The following is a 24,366-nucleotide window of genomic DNA, read 5'->3' as shown; positions in this document are numbered from 1 at the left end:
AGAAAATAAATATAAGACAATTAATAAACTAATAATCTAAATATTACTGTAACAGAGAAACTGAAGAACTTTTCAACAACTCCACCTTATAAAAGAATGACACTTAACTACTTTTCATTTTTTATTTTACTTCATTGTTTTATTTTTGTTTTTTTAAGACAGGGCCTTGCTCTGTCACCCATGCTAGAGTTTTGTAATCACGGTATCTCCCCTGCCAGGTAAGTAAGTATCCATGCTGGAGTTCTGTTTTGAGGAGAGGTCTTGCTCTGTTGCCCAAGCTGGAGTGCAGTGGCACGATCATAGCTCACTGCAGCCTCGATCCTCCTCCCGGGTAGCTGGGACTGCAGGCATGTGCCACCATGCCTGGCTAGTTTTTATTTTTTAGTTTTTGTAGAGGTCTCACTATGTTGCCCAGGCTGGTCTCAAACTCTTGGGCTCCACCAATCTTCCCGCCTCAGCCTTCCAAAGTGCTGGGATTACAGGTGCCACTGTGCCTGGCCCCCTTTTCACTTTCCTGATGGCATTGTTTGCAATGCAAAAGTTTTTAGTTTTGATGTAGTCCAGTTTATTTATTTATTTTTCCTCTTCTTCCCTGTGCTTTTGGTATCTTACCTAAGAAACTGCCTAACATAAGGCCATTAAGATTTAGGCCTATGTTTTTTTCTAAGAGTTTTATATTTTTAGCTCTTACATTTAGGTCTATGGCTCATTTTGAGTTAACTGTTGTGTTTGGTGTCAAGCAGAAGTCCACCTTCATTCTACTGCAAGTATTCTCTCCCTTTTCAGGTTTTTTTTCCTTTCTTTTGGGGACAATTTGTGAAAGCTATCTTTCTTACGGTATTTTTAAAACCTTCTTTATGTTGGAAGTCAGAAACACAGAAAGTTGACAGAATATTATAACAATTACACTTGTTAATGCATGTAGATTTGGTCTACCTGAATGATCAAACTGTCCAGCATGTCTTTCTATGTATGTTGGTATGCCTAAAAGAGACCAGAAATAATAAACTGTGTACTTCAACCCCGCTGATAATCTCATCAGAAATAATCGTGGAAAAAACAGCTCCCTAGAAAACAGTCTAAATTTTTGTCAAAGAATTGAACTTACTACTTTAGCAACTGTTTTCTATTTTGACCTTGTATCAAGACAGTTTAGTTGAGGTATCAACTAAATCTGAGATATTTTTATTACTTAGAAATAGGTTAGCTCTTAAATTATTTTCCAACCTAGAAAACAAAATATGTTCCCATATCCTTAGACACACTAAAAGAACACTGTATCTTTGTTTGCCTATAGAGAAATATTGTTATATAGGCTATTAAGTGAATGTACCTTTTTTTTAGATCGAGGTCTGGGCTGTTCCTCATATTCTTCGCCAAAAACAGGTGGTAATAAAAATTCATTTTCCATATCAAGCTCCTCAGCAGCTGACAACCAAATCAGAACTTTTATTTTAAATGAAATAGCACAGGGTTATGTTACATAAACACAGCCAACAAAGAACAAACCACAGGATGTAAACCAGCATTCGTACATGGGGACAATCTGGGCTGGGCTGGGGAGTAAATGATTCATTGTACCTATCAAGGTTTGTGAATTCTGACAAACCCTGTTCAAACTCCTAAAAACATATATAAAATGAATATCAACACAGAATTTTCATGAAAATGTATACCAGAAAAATTATTATAGTCTGAAATCCAATTACAAGATCTAAATGGTCTTGGTACAAATCTGATTCAATCTATTAAATGTTTTTTCCAAAAACTAATTTTTACATTCTACTCAGTGTGCTCATTAGCCATCCATGGATTAAGAAAATAATGAAAAATGGACACACTTATTTTACAAAAGACCTGAAAATAATTTTTCCTTTGAAGGTGAACTTAGTTTTCAAAGGATCTTAAAAAAAGCTAACTATATATACATATATATAAAATACATAAAAACTATATATAATATATAAACATATATATTATATAAAATTATATATACAATTATGTTTATATATATTATATGTGTATATATATATATATTTTTTTGAGACAGAGTTTTGCTCTTGTTGCCTAGGTTGAAGTGCAATGGTGAAGTCTTGGCTCACTGCAACCTCCACCTCCCGGGTTCAAGCAATTCTGCCTCAGCCTCCCAAGTAGCTGGGATTACAGGCGCCTGCCACCACGCCCAGCTAATTTTTGTATTTTCAGTAGAGACGGGGTTTCACCACGTTCGCCAGGCTGGTCTCAAACTCCTGACCTCAGGTGATCCACCCACCTCGGCCTCCCAAAGTGCTAGGATTACAGGCATAAGCCACCGCACCCAGACGCTAACAATATTTTTAAATTAAAAAGGACACAAACACTTCTTTAAACTTTCTATAATGAATTATTTCTAGAGGTTTTTTTTTTTTTTTTTTTTTTTTTAAGACAGGGTCTCGCTCTGCCGCCCAAGCTGGAGTGCAGTAGCACAATCTTGGCTCACTGCAACCTCTACCTCCTGGGCTCAAGCAATCCTCCTGCCTCAGCCACCTGAGTAGCTGGGATTACAGGCATGCACCACCACACCTGGCTAATTTTTATATTTTTAGTAGAGACGGCATGTTTCACTACATTGCCCAGGCTGGTCTTCAACTCCTGGGCTCAAGTGATCTCATTCTAGAAATAACTGTTAAGGTGGGTTTTTAAAAAAAAAAAAAACAACAAAATATGAAGTTAACTGTTAAGGTGAGTTTAAAAAATAACAACAAGAACAAAAAATATAAACACTGCTAACAGGCAATGACACAAACATCAAATGGTAAATGATCATAACCACAGTTGACTCCATAACTAAATTCCATAGTCATAAAGGTTTTGAGTACCTCTGGGAAAATCTATTTCGATATCCAAATCTGGTTCATATGGTACATCAGGCATGCTGGACTGTGTCTCTGGGTCAGAGTTCTTCAAAAGATCAGAGCCAATTATATCTGTTTCAATAATTACACCTGAAATCAATCCATATTATCATTAGGAATCAAAACAGAAAACCCCAGTGGTATCTGCATTTAATCTGGCAAAAGCAAGTCTTTTAATTTTAAATGCAATATAAAAAAATATGTATAATGTCACAAAAGAAAAGGGCATATTATAACTATCTCAAAATGTAAACCACTATAAACCTCATAATTATAATTAGTCACAAGCACATGAAAACTTTTAATCCTATAAATTTTACAGGAAGACTCCCTTCAAAAGCTAATAGGTATGCTTTGATAGTAAAACAACTTCAACAAGTAAAGTATTTCTAAAAGCAACTTTTTGTCAAAAATAAACTAATGAGGGTAGACGACTGTAGTTTCCAATACTCTTTGAATTTTGACCTAGGTTTCTCAAATCGTTCAATATATGCTTATTAACAACTGCCTTTTAATAGTTCGATCAGTTGTTTTCAAGTGTTTTCGTGTTGTAATCATGGTAAGAAATGCCTTTTATCCAGCACATACTGCAAGGTGATGGTGGGGAACAGAAAGACATCTGTATACACACTGGTTTCACAAAATAGTACTTACCCTTTTCTATGAGGGATTCACATTGTCATTTTTTTTACCCCGTTCCACTTAGTTTTTTCTTTTCTTAAACAAAAACACTGGTTGCAACCCACTAAATTAATTTCACAACTCCTTACCACAGTGCTTCAAAAACACTGTCTCATTATTAAATCCAGAGAAAATTATAGTATTTTGATTGTCCTCTAGGGTAAGGGTAAGAATTAGCTCAAGGTTGAAATAGGACTCTGGGTATCAAGAGAGGGTTAAGGGTGGAAAATAAATATTCTAAGTGACTTAGAACCATCCACAACACACTCATCATGTTACACCATGTAGCACAAGCACTGCCCTAACAGAGGTTAAGAGAAACTCTGGTTTAGATAATGCAAATTATTTTATTAGTATAAGCAATAAAAGAAAACTAGGGGCTGGGTGTGGTAGCTCACACCTGTAATACCAGCACTTTGGGAGGCAGGCGGATCACCTGAGGTCAGGAGTTTGAGATCAGCCTGGCCAACATGGTGAAGCCCTGTCTCTACTAAAAACACAAAAATTGGCTGGGGTGGTGGCACGTGCCTGTAATTCCAGCTACTCAGGGGGCTGAGGCAGAAGCATAGCTTGAACCCAGGAGGCAGAGATCTCAGTGAGCCGGGATCATGCTACTGCACTCCACTCCACCCTGGGCAACAGAGCAAGAGTCCATCTCAAAACAAACAAACAAACAAACTAGGGATAACTATTACAAAATAAGAGTTTTGATCATTATTAGAGTCTACTACAAGTTATTATAGTTTTGCATCTGCGCTACTCCATTAACAAGAATAATTTTGAGTTGATTTTACAAGTCAAATCCTGCTTAAAACAGAGACCAAAGACCAAACTCCTGCTTCGGATATCTGTCTGAGGGCACCTGGCTAAATATAGTGTAGATCTCTTAATATAAAATAATTTTTGTTACAATGCTTTCCTCACCCCCACATAAGTTGAAACAAAATGATATGCCCTGGAAAGTACTGTAACAATACTTATAAATAACCAATGGTAACACTTATTTGCAAGGTATAATTTAGTGTAGCTCACTGTTGATGTTGGTAGTCTCTGTTTTCCCCTCGTCTTCACTCATCATATCCGTCATTGTAAGCAACTCTGTATCAAGAGGATCTGAAGAAACCTTGCTTTTTAGCTCCTCAATTGCTGCAGGAATCTTCTCACTGCTGTCCAATGGAGCAGGCAGAAAAACAGGAACTGGCACCTAATTAACCAAATCATTTCGAGTTAGGTTTACTAAACATTAAAAGGTATTTTTCCAAATTAAAAACTACTCTGACACATGATCTACTTTGTAATATCACACTGGATAAAAGCTTTGAAAAGAACACATACAAAACTAAGATGTTAACTGTGACAAGAAAGCCTAGAATACAAGCATCTACTTTTTGGAATTCAAATTAAAGAAAAAGAATTTTTGAAGTATTTCTGTCCCCCAGGGGACTATAATAGCCAAGCCCAGACACAGTGTTCTTCTAAGTACTGCAAGTGATTTGGGATAAAATAATATTTTATATGAAATTCTATGTTTCAGTTCTAAACCTTATGGTTTCACAAATATTTCTTTTTCTTTCTTTTTTTTTTTTTTTTTTTTTGAGATGGAATTTCGCTCTTGTTGCCCAGGCTGGAGTGCAATGGTGCTATCTCAGTTCACTGCAATCTCCGCCTCCCGGGTTCAAGCGATTCTCCTGCCTCAGCCTCCTCAGTAGCTGGGATTATAGGCATGCGCCACCACGCCTGACTAATTTTGTATTTTTAGTAGAGACGGGGTTTCACCATGTTGGCCAGGCTGGTCTTGAACTCCTGACCTCAGGTGATCTGCCCATGTCGGCCTCCCACAGTGCTGGGATTACAGGCGTGAGCACTGTATTTGTGGGCACACGGCCCACAAATATTCCTTTTGAAAATGAACCCAAATATAAAACTTAATATGCATAGAGCAGGTGCAGACATCTGTGAAATGTCACTCTTGAGGATGAACATATACATACTATACACAAAGTGATCAATCGTGACAACAGAGATTCAACCAAGTTCACTGTTGAAGAAAGGTAAAGATGGTTTTATTAGCCTCATTAAACTAATAACTGCAACTAGAGTTATCCTCAGTATTCTAGGGGATTGGTTCCAGGACCACCTGTGGATGGACACCAAAGTCTATGCATACTCAAGTCCCACACCCCTACAGTCAGCCTTCTACACAGATTTCACATCCTCAAATAATTTTTTTTTAATTTTTTTTGAGACAAGGACTTGCTCTGTAGCCCAGGCTGCAGTGCAGTGGTGCAATCATGGCTCATTGCAGCCTCCATCTCCCAAGCTCAAGCAATCTTCCTACCTCAGCCTCCCAAGTAGCTGGGACTACAGGTATATGCCGCTGTGCCTGGCTAATTTTTATATTTTTAGTAGAGACAGGGTGTCACCATGTTGCCCAGGCTGGTCTTGAACTCCTGGGCTGAAGATATGCCTACCTTAGCCTCCCAAAGTGCTGAGATTACAGGCAGAATACTGTATTTTCAGTTTGTGTTTGGTCACGGTTGTGGAAACTGCCAATATAGAGGGCCACCCATATTTATTGAAAAAAAAAAAAAAAAAAATCCATGTATGTGGATGCATGGAGTTCAAACTCTTGTTGTTCAAGGGTCAACTGTACACTGTTTTCCCAACTGTGCCTGCTAAATCTCAAAATGAGAAGGAACTTAAAATGTGACTTACAGGAACAGGAACTGTAGTAGGAACAGGAATATTCTGACTGTACATGTGCATAGGAACTGGGATATACACAGGCACAGGGATAGGCACTGGAACATATTCTGTCTTCCAAGTATCATCTAAAAACACAAAACATATTTAAGGAGCAATGTTAACTAACACTTATATACAGGTGCTCAATGTTAAAATAATTTGATAAAGAAAAATTTAACTACCTCAGTACCTTTTTTTTTTTTTTTTTTAAATTCCCAGTTTTTACAAGTTAGGTAACTTAAAAAGAACAGGACAAAAAAGAAAGCAGCAGCTGTTCTAACTTACAGAAAATACAAATAGAATTTAGGGATTTTTTTTTTTTTAAGAAAGAAAACATCCTTTAAAAACACTATGTAGTTCCAGATACACTACCATACTCTCCTCAACAACCTCCCCAAAGGCTTATTTAATCAAATAATTAGAATACACAGATAACACTGTAAATTTGATAAAAAATACATATTTGAGTAATTTCATCTCATTCTGACAGGAAGGAAACAGAACTGTTACCATTACAAACCACATGCAAAGAGATGATTTTCTCAGAGGAAGCATTTTAATTTTAGTAGTCCTATCCCCAAGGAAATTTTCGAGATAGTATTTTTTCACTTTTGACATAATTTGTATTCTATGCCTTTATCAGAGATTGATCATAATGATTTAAAAAGAGATGCTGTATTCTCCAGGTAATATCTAAAATTAGGTAAGCAAAATCAACAGAAAATGACAAATTGACCAAATGAATCTATCCTGGAGGTGTCGTTCAAGAAAAGCATGTATTTCATTAGGTGAGATGAAGGTATGGGGAAGTATGTAAGTCACATTGTCCTAAGTTACCTGTCTGACAAGATTTGGTCTGCATGTGAGGTTTACAGTAAGTAGCTTTTGTCATTGTTAAAGGTTTGCAAAGAACTGCTTTGTTCTTCATCTCTTTGTTAGGTGTTGGAGAAGGGGGTGGTGCTGAACCCTATGGAGAAGCAAAGAGAAACATTTTTATTTTTACGTCTAATTTTCAATACTTCCTGGTGTCAATGAAGGATTTTCAGTCCTAAGAAGGGAACACACAAAAGCAGAAGAGGATAACCAAATTATGCTATTATCACTACGTTCACCATACTCTTAACCCATAAGGATCAATATGAATCTATCCTAACTACTAGCAAAGTGGTAGCAATTATTCATTCTATAGATTTATATCACCTTCAAAGGATACCATCAGAATGATTTTAGAAAAATATAAAAAGACAATCCAACTTTTAAGTACAAAATCAAGGTTGCAAACCTGAACTACGAAAATACTTGGGCACTTTTAAATTTATTTCAGAAAAAGAAGATCTAACAGTTATTATGGCTCTCTGATACTCTAGCTCCCTCTGCTGGATAAATGGCTTTAAATATGATTATAAATTTGAAAAGAAAAATGAAAACAATTACCAAAGATATCCTCAAACTTTAAGTTGTATATTTCCTGTGGCCCAGCAATGGCAATTTCTGAAACCTATTCTACAGATGCAGTCTCTCAGATATTTCACACTAAGTTCACTGTAGCATTATTTGCATTGCAAACAAAACAAAACTCCACATAAATAAAATCTGAAATAAGTGGAAGATATGAGCATAAGGGAGTAAAAATAAGGTACTCTCCACATTATCTATTGATACGGAGAAAATGTAGGTACATAATTCGGAATAGTTGTGTTCTACACAGTTGCCCCAAACAATGACTACTGAACCGCTGCTGCAATGGGACATACAAGATGAGGTTCCTGTGAGCCTCTGGTCGCAATGTTTTCAGCAACTGATCAATACATAATTTTGTTAAAGATACTTCATACAGTATTTTTTTATGATAATATTTCATTAGAGAATATTTGTGTAATACACTACTGTACTGAGATCAACTCAAACGCAGTAGATATAATACAGCACACGCATACGGTATAGCACTCACACAGCACATGCACACTGTACAGTACTCCACACATATTGTACAGTAATCACATAAACAACACTGTAAGCACATACTGTTTACTGTACCTTTATGCAAATAAAATCCTAAAAAATATTAAACAAAAATTAAGCAAAGTTTTACAAAAGCTGGCCGGGTGCATTGGCTCACATGTGTAATCCCAGAACTTTGGGAGGCCGGGACAGGCGGATCACCTAAGGTCAGGAGTTTGAGACCAGCCTGGCCAACATGGTGAAACTCCATCGCTACTAAAAATACAAAAAATAAATAAATAAGTAAATAAAAATAAAAATAAATAAATAAATAAATAAATAAAAAATTAGCCGGACATTGTGGCGCCCACCTCTAGTCCCAGCTACTCTAGAGGCTGAGGCAGGAGAATCACTTGACCCTGGGAGGCAGAGGTTGCAATGAGCCAAGATCATGCCACTGCACTCTAGCCTAGATGACAGAGTTAGACTTTGTCTCACGCACAAAGCAAAAACAAAACAAACATTAATAAAATTTCACTGTGGATGGAGCTGCAGAATGTGTGATGAGGTGCTGCACTGTGTGGTCCGACCTCTCAACCTTGATGTGCCCCATGAAAACCGAGGTTGTAGAACTGGCTCTTGTGCCTTGTTGACAGTGTCAGTGATTTTCTTACCCAAACTGGCTCCAAAAATTGTGTCAGCCTTGGCAGCTTAGCTTTTAACCTCAGATCCTTTAAGCATCTCAAGGCATGTTCTCAGTAGCGCTTAAAATTGAGACTGTGCTCAAGCATAGGGCCACATTTTTCTGTTTTATTGACAATTTTTCCCAAGACAGAATTCCATTCTGATACCACCTTCCTTCATGTTGCCAAAGCCTTGTATGCTCATTTGCTGTGTGATGCACATTATGTTTTTAACATTGTTCTTTATAATTTCTTTAACACCTTTTCAGTCTGATCAAACATCTTCCCAACAGTTATCAATGGCCTGCTTTATACTGTCCCCAGGTTGTGTCGCCATAATCAAGAAGATGCATATTGTGACTGCTTCCAGGAGTCTATCCATGGTGGTTTCCTTGTCGGCATCGAGAGCCTCACAAGCCTTGTTACAAAGCTCCCTCATGTGGTGCACCGTGAAAGCCTTTAAAATGCCCTGTCTGGGGGGCTGGAGAAGAAACATGGTATTTGGGGGCACGAAAAGAACTCGCACATTGGGATGGGCACTTTCAAGTTCTTCATAGCAATGAACTGGGGCATTATCCAGTAATAAAACTTTGAAGGCTAAGTTTTCACCCTGAAGATAGTGTTCAACTTCTAGGATGAAGCAATGAAACCAATCCCAGAATATTTTGGGCATCATCCATGCTTTTTTGTCCTACCTCCAATGGAAATGATACACGCTTCAGGTTTTTCCCTGCAAGTGCTCAAGAATTTTGAGCTGTGTGTATCATTAAGAGTTTGCATTTAAAGGTGTCCTTGGCATTGGTATACAATAATAAGCTTGCACACTCTTTGGATGAATTAAGGCCAAGAGCATTTCAAAGGTTCATATGCCAATGACTTCGTAAAAATAAGCCAGTCCCATTAGTGTTGAAAACTAGCTCTTCCATATAACCTTTTCCCTGTATAACACTTCGTAGGTATTCTTCCATAGTATCTTGATCTGCAAAACTCACCTCAAGTTTAACATTTTTCATACCACATTGCCTTAAAATGTGTAAGCCAGCTAGCTCTCACATAGCCAAGAAGGGTTTAACATTTCCCTAACCCCGATTAACCTGTTGTGAGCTGAAAGCTGTTCAGTATGCTTTAAAAACAAAAAACAAAAAACTGGTCATAATCTCATGAATCCGTAAGTTTAGTCATTATTCTATCTTTTCCTTAGCTGTATCACAAACTAGAGATGTTACTATAGCACTCGGGTAGACTGGCAAATTTCCTCTTCCTTTTTCTAGATGTATGATAATGTTGATTCATTAATACTGAACTTGTAACTTCATGCCTAAATGAAACTTTTCTAACAGTATTTTCTCCATAAGGTACATCAGAGCTTTCTTGCTCTTAGTGACACTAGACAGCACTTCAACACCACACTTGCTGGCCCTTCTAAACGACAAAAATCATCAACAAAAAACACAAAAATGCAAACAACAAAAACAAAACACCCTGACACTAATTTTAGACTAAGAAAAGGACACTTGTTTACAGTATGAGAGCTGAAACAAAAAGGCACAGCATTGCTTTGTTCTACTTCAACTGGGAACATGCACATTGGGTAACTCAAATTTTTCACCACTCTGCACATCTGCAAATGCCTGTGAAAGCATCTTAAGTATTTATTAATGGGTTACAAATAAATTTTGGTGGGTAGGCAAATTTGAAATTCATGAATGAGGACTGACTGCACAATTATCTCTCAGTATATGTGGAGGATTGGTTCTAGGACCACCACCATCCACCAATGCCCCTACCCCTACTCCTCATACCAGAATCTGCATACACAACTCCCACAGTCAGCCTTTATAGAACTCACCCATATGAAAAGTATGCCCTCAAACTCACATCCTGCAAATCCTTTATTTTCCATCCAAGTTTGGTTGGAAAAAAAAAAAAAAAAAAAACCCATGTGGAAGTAGACAAATGCAGTTCAAATCCAGGTTGTTCAAGGGTCAACTATACTTAAAGCTACTGCTGTGTGACGTCAGGCAAGTCACCCAATCTCTTATGCCTCAATTTCCACCACTGTACAATGGAAAGAATAACTTAGCAAACAGTATCTGTTACATACCAGGCATTAGGAAAGTTTGGTCTTAACTGGAATCCCAGAAGAGAGGATCTAAAGTCATAGATGTCCTGGGATTGCTCAGTGTTGCACTTCTTGCCATTCTACAAATACTAATTTGTCAATTAACTATGCCACTTGGTGAAAATCTACACTTGAACCAAACTTGTTTTTTAGAACGTTTTTTACTTTTTTAGTCAATAGGCAGGATCCACAGTTATTTGTGTATGCTGAAGTAGGACCCAAAAGAATAAAAATTATAATGACAAAAGCCACCATCTGTTGAGTATTTGCTAGATGCCAGGGACTATGAAAAGCACCAAATCTTATTGCATACTCCTAACACCACAAAAGGTAGGACTTTTTATCACTCCCATTTTACATAGGAGGAAACTGAGGCTCAGAAGTGATATAACCTGGCAAGAGGCACTGAGCTAGAAGTTCTGAAATCAGGATTCAAGTAAGACTCATCTTATGTCAAAGTTTATGTTCTTTACTATACATATTGCCTCTATGAAGTCTGGAACAAAACAGCTACACCACGTTTAGTATTCATCATGAGGTAGGTACTATATTCCTCTTGATTTTACAAATAAAGAAACTCACACAAAGAACAGTGAAGTAACTTGCCCAAAATTATACAGCTAAGCTCCTATCCTTTGAAGTTTATGGGTGGAGCATTAGAAGATTCCAAAAGCTTACGAAGAAAAGATGGGAGAGGACTTTATATGACAAAAGGCAACAGCTGCAATGGCAGCCTTACTTATCCTTCCCTATTAATAATGCTCCCTCTATCCCTCTGTCATATAGTTTGGTTCAAGTGCTGTAGGAGGAGAAAAATATTTAATATCGTGCTAATAGAAAGGGTTTCTGGTCAAAAGCACACACCTTTGAAACAAGGTTGATGAGTTGCCTTATAAATATAAAATAGGAAGTAGTCATCTTTCATACCCTCAGCATGGATAAAAGTGTCTGGTATTAAAATCAGATAATTCAAGTGAATACTTTACGTACTTCCAAATTATCTGATTTTAAAATGTTATTTCCATAAGGGGGGGGTATGGAAAAAGTATTCTTTTCCAGGATTCTGTCCAACTATTAAAATCAAAAACAAACACTGAACAGAATAAATGTAAAAATACCAATTTTCATCTATATCAGTGATTCTCATGTCTGGTTACATATTAGAATCCTGAAGAACTTTTTTTTTTTTTTTTTTTTTTAATGGAGATGGAGTTTCACTCTTATTACCCAGGCTGGAGTGCAGTGGCGCGATCTTGGCTCACTGCAACCTCTGCCTCCTGGGTTCAAGTGATTCTCCTGCCTCAGCCTCCTGAGTAGCTGGGATTACAGGTGCCCACCACCACGCCCGGCTAATTTTTTGTATTTTTAGTAGAGATGGAGATTCATCATGTTGGCCAGGCTGGTCTCGAACTTCTGACCTCAGGTGATCCACCCGCCTTGTTGCAGGGATTACAGGTGTGAGCCATCGCGCCCAGCCAGAACTTTTTTAAAATACAGAATTTTTGGGTTGGAGCCCAGGTACTGGAAGGTTTTGAAAATTTGCCAGGTGATTCTAATGAGTAGTCAGAGCTAGGAACCACTAATCTGTTCTTTTGTAACACAACAAGAACTAGCCCAGAGACTTTATTGCCAATAAATGACTCCTAAAGAGCTTCCCTCGGATAAGGATGCCAGAAATACCAGGATCCACCACTGGTGACTGCTGTAAGATGCAGCATGCCAAGGCCAGGCAGTGGCAAAAGCACTGCCTCTTATCTTTAGTAGTCATTAGTAACATCAATGGCCACTTTCAACCTATAAAACTCTTAAAATGTTAACAAAAGTAGAAGTTGATGTATTACACCAAAACAAAAATAAATTGGAGGAAAAAAAATCCAGGACACATTGTGTATTTCCCAAATTTTTTAACTCAAAAAATTCTAGCCACCAACATATATCTTCAGATCTCTACTTGAAAAATAAATGCATAAAGCCATTAATAATCTGCCTCAGCCTATTCCTTCAGCCTCATTTTCCATTATTCCACCAAAGATCCCCTTCAAGCTTGGCTCTAGTAAGTAGTTCTGCCAAATACACATGTGCTTAGCACTTTATTATTCTCCTACTTTTCATGCCTATCTGGCAATCTTCTACTCAACTGTTTACAGTCAGCTTATTCGTATCTTTCAGAACAAATACAGACATTTCAAACATACTATTGCCATTGTCTTAATTTCAAACATACTAATGCCACTGTTTTAAAGATGCATGTATTATGGAAACATCCGTCAACTCAAATATCACTTATGTCTATCACCCCATTGTGAGTAGCAGCTATAATTAATTCTCCTTTATATTCTTTAGCATGCATGACAGTCTCTGGTATTAATACAATTCAGCTGAATACTCCACCGTCTCAGTAAAGCAAAAAAAAAAAACAAAAAAAAATTACTATTATGATCACATTAAATTGGCCTAATTATTTTTTATCCCATATTATAAAAATCACAATTTTGCACTCCATTTGACCAATACTTACTGTCATTTTGGTTCGAGACGTCTGACAACTCTGATCTAAAAAACACAAAAAATTTAAAATAAGAAAGACAAATACTCTTCACAATTTTCTAAATCCCTATTTCTCATTAAATTTCACAAATTTAAAATGTGACTAAAGAAAATATTTTAGACTATTTTAAGGAAAGAATTTCAAATTTGTGTTAAGTATAGAAATATACAGGTAAATAAATGAAATTAATCCTTTTCTCCTTTTGTCCCCTCTGAAAGTATACACTGCTTTTGGGGAAATACTATTATATATTCTTAAATTTATATCTTAAATGATATATATTTTTTAAAAAAAATTACAGCTTCTAAAGGGTTTTTGTTCTTCCTCCCAGCCGACTCCCTAGCAATATGATTTGCTAAAAATAATTTTCATTTAAAATTGCAGATGACACATGATAGGGAGATGTCTATTCTTTTTAAAATTTGTGTTATAGCGCTGTTTAGCTTCTCCTATCAACTACGCCTTGTTTTCTCAATTAGCATTAAATTTCAAAAAGACAATAAAACAAAAAGCAATACATTTATAAAAACAACACACAAGGGTACTTCGACCCAGAGAATCTACGGAATTTAAGTTGCTGTTAAAGCTATCTCCAAAATCAACTATTCATTATCAGTGCTTTGGATTCAAAACTACATAAAGACTGATCTACAGGGATTTCAAGTTATCACCTAAATTATTACATACCATAATGTAAGTTTTCAGGTCCTTTCTGAGTTGTCATGTTGGGCTCATTTTGTTGACAGTAGAAACGCAGTAAGCAATGTTGATCACAGAAATGTTTCATTTCCCCACGCCACTGAACTCGCTCTTTAAGAGTTCCTTGAGATTTACAACAGTCACACCTTGCAGCCTTAATTTAAAAAGGAAGGTTTCAGACATTGCAAATTATTTTTGAAGATTTCCAGAAGTTTATCAGTGATTATTGCCAAATGTGATAAAACCGTGACTGATAAAGAAAAAATAGAACTATAATATAAATCATTTGTAAACAGTAAAATCTACAATAAGTAAAAGTGGAAAAAAAAAAGAAGCAATTTCTCAATTGACAAAGTCCCATCCTATACTTACCAGAAGTCAAAGACCAGCATCACAAAGGTAGGATAACTAAATATATATTTAGTTATATATATATTTAGATATATTTAGATAGTAGACCAAATCAATGTATTTTAATGTTTTAAAATAATTTTGAGGGCCATATAATATACTGATAGAATCGTCTCCTACAATCATTACACTGAACATTTACGAGTAATGAACGGATTTCCCAGGTTAGCTGTACAAGACAAAGGTAATTTTGAAGCAAGCTCTTATGATGGGAAATTTATGGATGTTAACTTGAAATATTTCAGTTTCTCAACAGTTTAATATAAATTTGAAAAACTTTAATAAATACATTCATTTAATTTTAACAAGAACTTTGAGTTATGTTTTAAAACACTCAATGTTTAAATGTTCTGAAAACCAGTAATATCTATAAGACAAGCAATTTGACCTACATCTAGGAAAACAATCGGCCCAATGGGTCCACAACTTAACTTGCAATACCAAAAAAACGATACAAGAAAAACAAATTAAAATTCATGGAATGTACTTTATTTTGGTGAATCAATAATCTTGAGACAGATTTTAGTTTTTTAGAGATCCTAATTTCCCTAGATTTTGCCCATTTTCACTATTTCTTAACGTCTTGACCAATGAGTGTAACGAAAATATAAATGATATATCTTCAAATACGGAAAAACGATATAATTTCAAAAACAGTTCTTTTCATAATTTAAGTTTCTGTTCTAGAAATGAACTACTATTATTTTTTTCAATTACCCTTTGGCTTAACAGCTTAGAAATTCTGATAAAGTAATAACTGTTAAGTATTTTGCAGTTCATAGTAATTGTGGCTATGGCTTTTCCTTTATTACTCTAATCTAGAGTTTTATGCTGTGGATTTTGAAATTTCTCACATTATATTCCAAGAGGAATTCTACAAATGCCATGTCAAAATTCCTGGTCAGGAATATTAACAAATGACTGTGTTGACAAACAGGTCTTACATAACAAACATACCCCAAGGTTAGAACACAGGCTCTTTTTTTTTCTCCAGGTCAGGTATTTCTCCTGCTGAATAAATGTTAAATGAAGATTTATAGTATAAATTATGACTACTAAGTGATGCAATATCACAACTCTTGTCCAAAAACTTGTGAATCCAAATTTTATACTGCTGATGGTATTATGTGATTATCTCAGTAACAATAGCACTTAATATCAACCAAGATCACATTTTCACTCAAGAATAAAAAAGTCCCTTTGTTAAATTCTCACCAGCGAGACTGTTCTTCGAAATAACCATAGAATTGTTCCAGGGTTTCTTTTCTTTCTTTCAGTTTCTTTTTCCCTTTTTATAATTTATGCTCAAAGAAAAGACAAAGCATAAAGGAAGGAAATGGAAGCTTAATACTTTATTCACTGATTCTGAACAGTGCAGGAACCATAAGTAGAGTTACAGCCTGACTACCTTGTTCACTGAGAACCTGAAATAAAAGCCAAACCCATTGCATCTACTCTCTATAAATCTTCACAACAGCCCTGCAAAATGGGTACTGCAAACTAAGGTCTAAAAAGATTAAATGACTTGACTAAGGTCAAATACTAAAAATGCAGAGATAGGATTCAAAAGGCAGACAACCAAGTCAAAACCTAGGCTTTATCCTGTACAGTAAGCAATAAAGACAAAATGAGTTACTATAAATGAGTAGAGAATAAATATCCTAACACAATACAAATAAAATGCTACAAGAAGATTCTCAATTTAACATTTAAAACAGAAATCTGTATTAATTCAAATCATTACATGTACTATGCTGACTCTTAGTAGTAGTATTTCCATTTATACAATAATGTGGAAGGTAAAGGGCACAAAATCAAACACATTCCACTTCGAGAATTTGAACAATGGAATCACTTCATCGTTCTACAATTAGACACTTGGTTTTTATAGAATCAATATTTGAAGCTCCCTTCTTTTTCTAAAGGTTAAAAACAAATTTAGATAATTTCCCTCTACCCAAAGAAAAAAGGGGCAAGATTAATACCAATTTACAAATGTAAACAAAATAGGCATGTATTTTTTCAGCCTGAAAAAAAACACTAAGTGAGAACTCAATACTAGTAATTCCAAGTTTAATGCCATAATCAAAATTTTGGAGGTTGTGAACTTTTATTTCTTTTACATCCACTCATGCAAACTCCTAGTAAAGTGTTTGGAATTCAGCTAAAATAAATATGATGGTCAATTTAAAAAGATCATTAATGACCATCATTCCTTACCAACACCAACACAACTCCACTCTAAGCTGCACTCCCTAGCCATTTGCAAAAAAGAACTATTAAGACATCATAAAAAATGAAATAAATGGGACATAAGTCTCTGGTTTTAAGAATACTGCATCATCTATTTTGTGGTTTTCTTGTCATTGTGAAATCAAGGATAGCAAACTAAGGGGGAGGGGAAAAAAAAAGTCACAGGTTCAAACAAATCTAAGTAACAGCCAGGTACTAAACTCTGATTCAAAAACCTTAATCCAACCTATCAGCTAAACAGAAATTTCATTTGCAATAACTGGCAAAAGGTCATTCAGCCTATCCTGACCCAGTCCCTTTCATGTCTTGGATAGTTTCAATTTTTCATTTTTGGTTGATATCTTTTTAAACTTTCCTATCCATTTGTTCCCTATTTCACCAAACAAACCTAATTTTCCAGGGGAGAACCATGAATACGAAAAAGATAGGGGTATTTTACAGACATTTTAAACAGAAATCCTTTATGACTTCTCAATACAGCTTTCTGAGCTCAATGGAGTGAATCGCTACAAATTTTTTTTTTAAAAAGAATGCAGTGATAAAAGGTGATTGGGTACTATGCAAAGCATAGGAATTCTCCGGTGACCAAAAATATATATTTAAGGCAATATTCGAATATTAAATATTCTTTTCCTAAAAATAATTTCAAAAACAATTTTAAAAAATGGATATAGCTGTTTATAAAGAAAAATTATACAAGTCTAATATTATTAATTTAAAGCCCATAAATCATACTGTTAAGACTATTAGAGGGCATTTGTATTAAGAATTTAATATTGCCACCATTCGCTACTTGTTTGGAAAACAAATCAAAGCCTGTGTTAAAAAACTGTGCAATCGCAAATAATACAGTTTAAGAAAAGCTTAGGTCTTAATAGACATACTCTTGGGAAACAGTGGACCTTTTGAAATATTATCTCTACCAATTTATCAAACACCTTCTAGCTATTATTGCATTACAATACTAAATTCTTTTTCTTAAAAACTTTTAAACTTACACAGATCAAAAGAACTATCTGGTTTTTCATTATGCCTGGAAACATTTACTTGAGGAAAAGTAAAATCTACTTCTTTCTAAAAAGGTATCTGGGAGAAGAAAAATATGTTAGTTTTATTTTCAGCATTTTTTGGTTGCATGATGTCACAGATTTCTTATTCCAATTTAGAAGAGACAGAATTTAATAAATCTCTATTTTAAATCTAGAAGCAAACCATGATATAGACCAGAAAACACAGCTCATTCAGTGTCTTGTCAAGTAAAACAATTTTTAAAGCATAAAACCAAATTTAAATAAATAAAAATGTAGAAGTTATTTATACTATAGGTAGTTGTCTCTCAATCTAAAGCGCAAAGATAAGAGAAGGTAAAAATACAATGTGTGTGTACTACCATTTAAGAAATGTTCATGGCTAAACACGAAATAACAGCCAGATTGGCTAGCTGTTGATTAAGTTTCTGTGATGAAGCACTTTTTTTTCCTTTGCCTTGAAGCTTATTTTTCTGATAAGCCAGAATGATTTGTAAGGGTCATAGGTTTTAATGTACTAATATATAAACTTGTGAGTATTTAAATTAAAAAAGATAAACCATAAAAGGGGGGATCCCATAATTAGTTTATCACATTTTCAAGACGATATCATGGCAACAGTGAATAGAAGGGATGCATGGGGGTTATAAGAAAATACAGTCTGACTCAAGTAGAAGGCACAGAGAATAAAGTTACTATTTGATTACAATAATGGCTGCAGGCAGAAAAACCAAAGTTGAATGAAGAGAGACAACTCTTCACACTTCAAAGATTGTGTTGCATATTGATTGTATAGAAAAATCAGCATTGTTACTTGCTTTATAAATTTCTACCATGTAACAAAAATATTCTTACCTTTACTCCTCAGATTAGTATAATATATAATAAGCTATTATGTATATTATACAAAGATCTGTTTAAAATAAGGCAGGAATATATAATGTATTTAAGGTACAGAATACTGACATTAAACATAACTAGATGATTGTAACCTGGTATTTGACTAAAGTATTTCTTGTATATTCTGAAATGCACTGCTTCATTAAATCCTCATCACTAAATTCCGCATAAATGAAAACAGAAATAACTATCTATTAAAATAAGTAGCAAGGTGGAACACATGACATCTACAATAACATGATCTTTTGCCAAAGAACATACCTTTGCTTCCCAAAAAAAGGGGAAACAAATCCCAAACTTCTCTCTCTCTCTCTCTCTCTCTCTCTCTATATATATATATATATATTTTTTTTTTTTTTAATTTAGAGACAAAGTCTTACTGTGTCTCCCAGGCCAGAGTGCAGTGGTGTGATCAGAGCTCACTGTCACCTCAAAAACCTGAACTCAAGTGATCCTTCCACTTCAGTCTCCCAAGGAGCCAGGACTATGGGCATGCACCACCATGCCTGGTTAATTTTTTTTATTTTTACTTTTTGTAGAGATGGGGTCTCGCTATATTGCCCAGGTTGGACTAGAACTCCCAACTTCAAACAACCCTCTCATCTCAGCCTCCCAAAGGGCTGAGATTAAAGATGTGAGCCACCGCTCTCAGTAATTTTTTTTTTCTTTTTGAGACAGGGTCTTGCTCTGTCACCCAGGCTTAAGTGCAGTGGTGTAATCATAGCTCACCACAGCATCGAACTCCTGGGCTCAAGCAATTCTCTTGCCTCAGCCTGCTGAGTATCTGGGACTATAGGGGCATGAAATCACACCTGGCTAATTTTTAATTTTTTTTTTTGCAGAGATGGGTTCTATGTTCCCCAGGCTGGTCTTGAACTTCTTGCCTCAAGTGATTCTCCCACCTCATACTCCCAAAGTGCTGGGATTACAAGCATAAGCCACTGCGCCCAGCCCCAGTAATATTTTTTAAAGCTAGGAGATCATTCATTCAAAGAAAGAAGCCGAACAAAGAAATACATTCAGTATGTGCTGTGAACAACAACAAAAAAATCCTCCAAGAAAGATTATTATACAATATTAAAATTTTATATTCATAATTTTACAATTAGGCAGATATTTGTACAGTAAAATGACAGGGAAGTCATCATCACATGGTAACAATTTCTGTCTCAAACAATAAGATAAACAATGAAAATAGATATAAAAATAAAATGGGATTTCCAAATTTGTACTTACTAAATGCCTTTATTGTTTTGAGATTATCCAAAAGAAATTTTTAAAAATAAAACCTCCTAAACAATGAGTATAAAAGTGTACTTGTATGTGCTAAACTAACATCAAGCATTGCAAGGCAATGAAGTAACATTTTCTGAGTGATTTCTCAAAAACACTAATATCTATAAACAAAACATTTGTTTAGACTAAAAGAAACACGTTTTAGAGTGTATGTTTGTCCTCTGTGTATTTCTAAAATTTGAGCCTTAATTTTTAAAGTTTACATCATATAGAAGCAACAGTAAAGTAATGAAGTAACTTTTTTTAGTACATCAAAACTCTTAGTCTCAATTACTTCACAGCTCTTAACAACTTGGGAATTACTTTACAGCTCTTAACTTGGAAAGCATCTTCCTTTTTTTATTTACAATATGCTAGTTAACATGGTGAATTGCAGATATTAAATAACTGCACCAGAACTCCTGCAATTCTCCTAGTAGCATCATTTTAATACCAATACCTTGATAAAGTAAACTAAATACTGTTCTCCATATTCAACTATTTCATGTTTCTTTAGAGGCCTTAACAAATTTGAAGTCATGATAATGTCTGTCTTCACATGCTTTTTTTTTTTTTTTTTTTGACACAGAGTCTTGCTCCGTCTCCCGGGCTGGAGTGGTGGCGCCATCTCACCTCACTGCAACCTCCGCCTCCCGGGTTCAAGTGATTTTCCTGCCTCAGCCTCCCGAGTAGCTGAGATTACAGGCATGCACCACCATGCATGGCTAATTTTTGTATTTTTAGTAGAGACGGAGTTTTACCATGTTGGCCAGGCTGGTCTTGAACTCCTGACCTCAAGTGATCTGCCCGCCTTGGTCTCCCAAAGTGCTGGGATTACAGGAGTGAGCCACCGCGCCTGGCCTGTCTTCACATGCTTTACAACTGTACCCACAATGAAGTTTCAGCATTGAGATGGTTTTCCATATTATCAACATAGGAATTAATGCTCTTTTCTTGTAATCTTTCTGACTACCCACAAGTCCAAATTTACACTCATTTTCTTATCGAGGAAGAAATTAATGCAATATGTGAAAACAGACTAACTTTATAAAAGTAGATGTTGGGGCAAGATGGCTGACTAGACGCAGCCAGGTAGAAGAGGTGCCCCGGAGGGACTGAGAGTGCTGGTGCACTCCTAAGAGATCTTCAGAGGGAAAGCACCAAGAGTAGCGGAGGGAAGACAGAGAGAAGCTTGGCTGAAGGAGAAGGAATCTGGGAACCCTGCATGAGGCTACCACACACTGGGACTTGTTCTTGACCCCCAATATGCTGAGGGCACAAGTTAGCTGAACTGGCAGTGAGCAACCTGCTCTGGGCACAGGCCTCTGGAATCTCAGCAGGAGGAAACCCTTCAACCAGCAGGGACACTTGAGTTGGCAGGGAAAGCTGCTTAAAGAAGTTGTAGGGGCAGCAAGCCAGCTGATGTGGAACCCAAAGGGTTTGGTGCAGGGACCTCTGTAGTGGAGCACAGCCAAGGATGACCATCCACCTAGAATCAACTTGCTCCCATAGGAGACTTTAACCCTAGGGCAACCGTCAGATCTGAACTCTGCAGGGAGGTCTTGCCCATAAGAGGCCAGTCTGACCTGAGCAGCCCTTGATCTGTTGGCCTCTTGCAGGGTCCCAGTGTGAAAGTACCTGCTTTCAGGTCAGCCTCGAGAGTCCTAGGAGTCCCCATCATAGCTTCTACCCTGGCAGACGGAACCTGACCACTGGAGACCCCCAGTGGGGTGGCCCCCACAGACATGCAGCAGTGCCATCCATTCCCTCCCCACACTGCAGCTTCCCCTGGGGCCCACGGATACTTCCCACATCCCTTTGCCATGTGCAGGCAGGTTTTGCTTGCCTCACCCAGCCAGCACCCAATGTGTATGTGTGCACCCTGCCCTGCCACTCATGCAGCAGGAGTGCACTTCACCCCAACCTTGCCCCCACCAACAACACTGCAGTTGGAGCCTTAGCAGTCAGCCCCACCCCCACCACAACCTGGCCCTTTCACCAACACTGCCCAGAGCAGAACTAGGCACACAGAACAGCGGACACTCCACCTCCCTGAGCGACCAAGAGCCCTCTGAGAATGCACAAAGACCTGCACCTGCCAGCGCCCTGCCACCACCACCACCACCACCACCACCACCACCAGTGCAACCACAGGCACAGTAGCCGACAGGGGCTCCCCATTCCACCCCCTAGCCACATTGCATCCACCACTGTGGCAAGTGCAGGCTGGGAGGCAGGCACCCCAGCACCAACTAGCATCCTACCACAGCCAACTAGTCTACACCCCCATCATGCTGCACTGCTGCTGGCACATGCCAATGAGGATGGATCCTGCTGTCACTGCACTACCAAATGCTTTGACTGACACCATCCATCGAGTGTAGTGATCAGCGGCCCCAAACACGTCAGTCTCCCCAGTGCAGTGGATACTTACGCTCCAGGAGACAGAATAAAGTTGAGACTGATATAAGTACCCCAGAGTTTATTAAAGCACACAGTCCAGGAGTTAGGAACTCAGCACCGGTCCCTTAAAATCTTCCAGAACACAGTCACTTGGCTGAATCCACCTTATTCCACAATTAAACCCTCAAGGTCATCAAATATAGGATAAAAAAAAAAAAATTGGCTGGGCACAGTGGCTCATGTCTGTAATTCCAGCACTTTGGGAGGCAGAGGCAGGCGGATCACTTAAGGTCAGGAGTTCGAGACCAGCTTGGCCAACATGGTGAAACCCCATCTCTACCAGAAATACAAAAATGAGTTGGGGGTTGTGGCATGTGCCTGTAATCCCAACTACTCGGGAAGCTGAGGCAGGACAATCACTTGAACCTGGGAGGCGGAGGCCGCAGTAAGCCAAGATCATGCCACGGCACTCCAGCCTGGGCAACATAGCAAGACTCTATCTCAAAAAAAAAAAAAAAAAAAAAAGCAAAGGTCAGCAACTTCAAAGATTGAAGGAATATAAGCCCACAAAGATGAAAAAGAACTAGCACAAGAACCCTGACAACTCAAAAAGCCAGAGTGCCTTCTTTCCTCCAAATGACTGTACTACCTCTCCAGTAAGGGTTCTGAATCAGGCAGAGATGGCTGAAATAACAGAAATAGAATTCAGAATATGTTTAGGAATGAAGATCACTGAGAAGCAGGAGCACACTGAAACCCAATCCAAGGAACAATGTAAGCAGGAGCTTACAGACAAAATACCCAGGATAGAAAAGAATGTAACTGACCTGATAGAGCTGAAAAACACACTACAAGAATTTTATAAGGCAAGTATTAATAGCAAAATAGACCAAGCGGAAAAAAGACTCTCAGAGCTTGTAGACTGGCCTTGTGAAATAAGACAGACAAGAATACAGAGAAAAAGAATAAAAAGGAATGAGCAAAACCTCCAGGAAATATGGGATTACGTAAAGAGACCAAATCTACAACTAAGTTGGTGTCCCTGAACGAGATGGGGAGAGTATAAGCAACTTGGAAAACATATTTCTGGATATCATCCATGAGAACTTCCCAACCTAGCTAGACAGGCCAACATTCAAATTCAGGAAATGTAGAGAACCCCAGTATGAAACTTCATAAAAAGATCATTCTCAAGGCACATAATCATCAGATACTCCAAGGCTGAAACGAAAGAAAAAATGTTAAAAGGCAGCTAGAGAGAAAGGTCAGGTCACCTACAAAGGGAAACTCATCAGACTAAAAGCAGACCTCTCAGCAGAAACCCTACAAGCCAGAAGAGATTGGGGGCCAATATTCAACATTTTTTTTTTTTTTAATTTAACACCAATGCCACCTGCCAATCAGCATTCCATATCCCACCAAACTGAGCTTCATAAGCAAAGGAGAAATAAGATCCTTTTCAGACAAGCAAAATCTGAAGGTATTTGTTACCACCAGACCTGCCTTATAAGAGCTCTTGAAGGAAGCACTAAATGTGGAAAGGAAAGACCATTAACAACCACTACAAAAACACACTCAAGTATACAGACAAGTGACACTATAAAGCAACCACACAAACAAGTCTGCAAAATAACCAGCTAACATCATGATGACAGGATCAAACCCACACATATCAATACTAACCTTAAATGTAAACAGGCTAAATGCCCCAATTAAAAGGTACACAGTGGCTTGGACAAGGAAACAAGACCCATTGTCTCACATGCAATGACACACATAGGCT

The 24,366-nt window shown here is 37.1% G+C and overlaps 1 protein-coding gene across 4 annotated transcripts in view; it reads right to left on the bottom strand.

The window, feature by feature from the left end:
• Positions 1-24,366, bottom strand: part of LOC116467169 (zinc finger MYM-type protein 2) — a 142,727-nt gene that overhangs the window by 21,651 nt on the left and 96,710 nt on the right. For all 4 annotated transcript variants that reach the window (XM_058437786.1, XM_032150692.2, XM_032150693.2 and 1 more), the window contains 7 exons: positions 14,302-14,467; positions 13,585-13,619; positions 7,158-7,287; positions 6,291-6,406; positions 4,608-4,779; positions 2,859-2,984; positions 1,334-1,428 (listed from right to left, as the gene is read on the bottom strand). In XM_058437786.1, the coding sequence (XP_058293769.1) occupies positions 1,334-1,428; positions 2,859-2,984; positions 4,608-4,779; positions 6,291-6,406; positions 7,158-7,287; positions 13,585-13,619; positions 14,302-14,467 (840 nt within the window). The remainder of the gene's footprint in view (positions 1-1,333; positions 1,429-2,858; positions 2,985-4,607; positions 4,780-6,290; positions 6,407-7,157; positions 7,288-13,584; positions 13,620-14,301; positions 14,468-24,366) is intronic.

The sequence above is a fragment of the Hylobates moloch genome, unplaced genomic scaffold (genome assembly GCF_009828535.3).
Source record: "Hylobates moloch isolate HMO894 unplaced genomic scaffold, HMol_V3 SCAFFOLD_4, whole genome shotgun sequence".
NCBI classification, from domain to species: domain Eukaryota; kingdom Metazoa; phylum Chordata; class Mammalia; order Primates; family Hylobatidae; genus Hylobates; species Hylobates moloch.
This window is presented reverse-complemented; position numbering and strand designations above follow the sequence as displayed.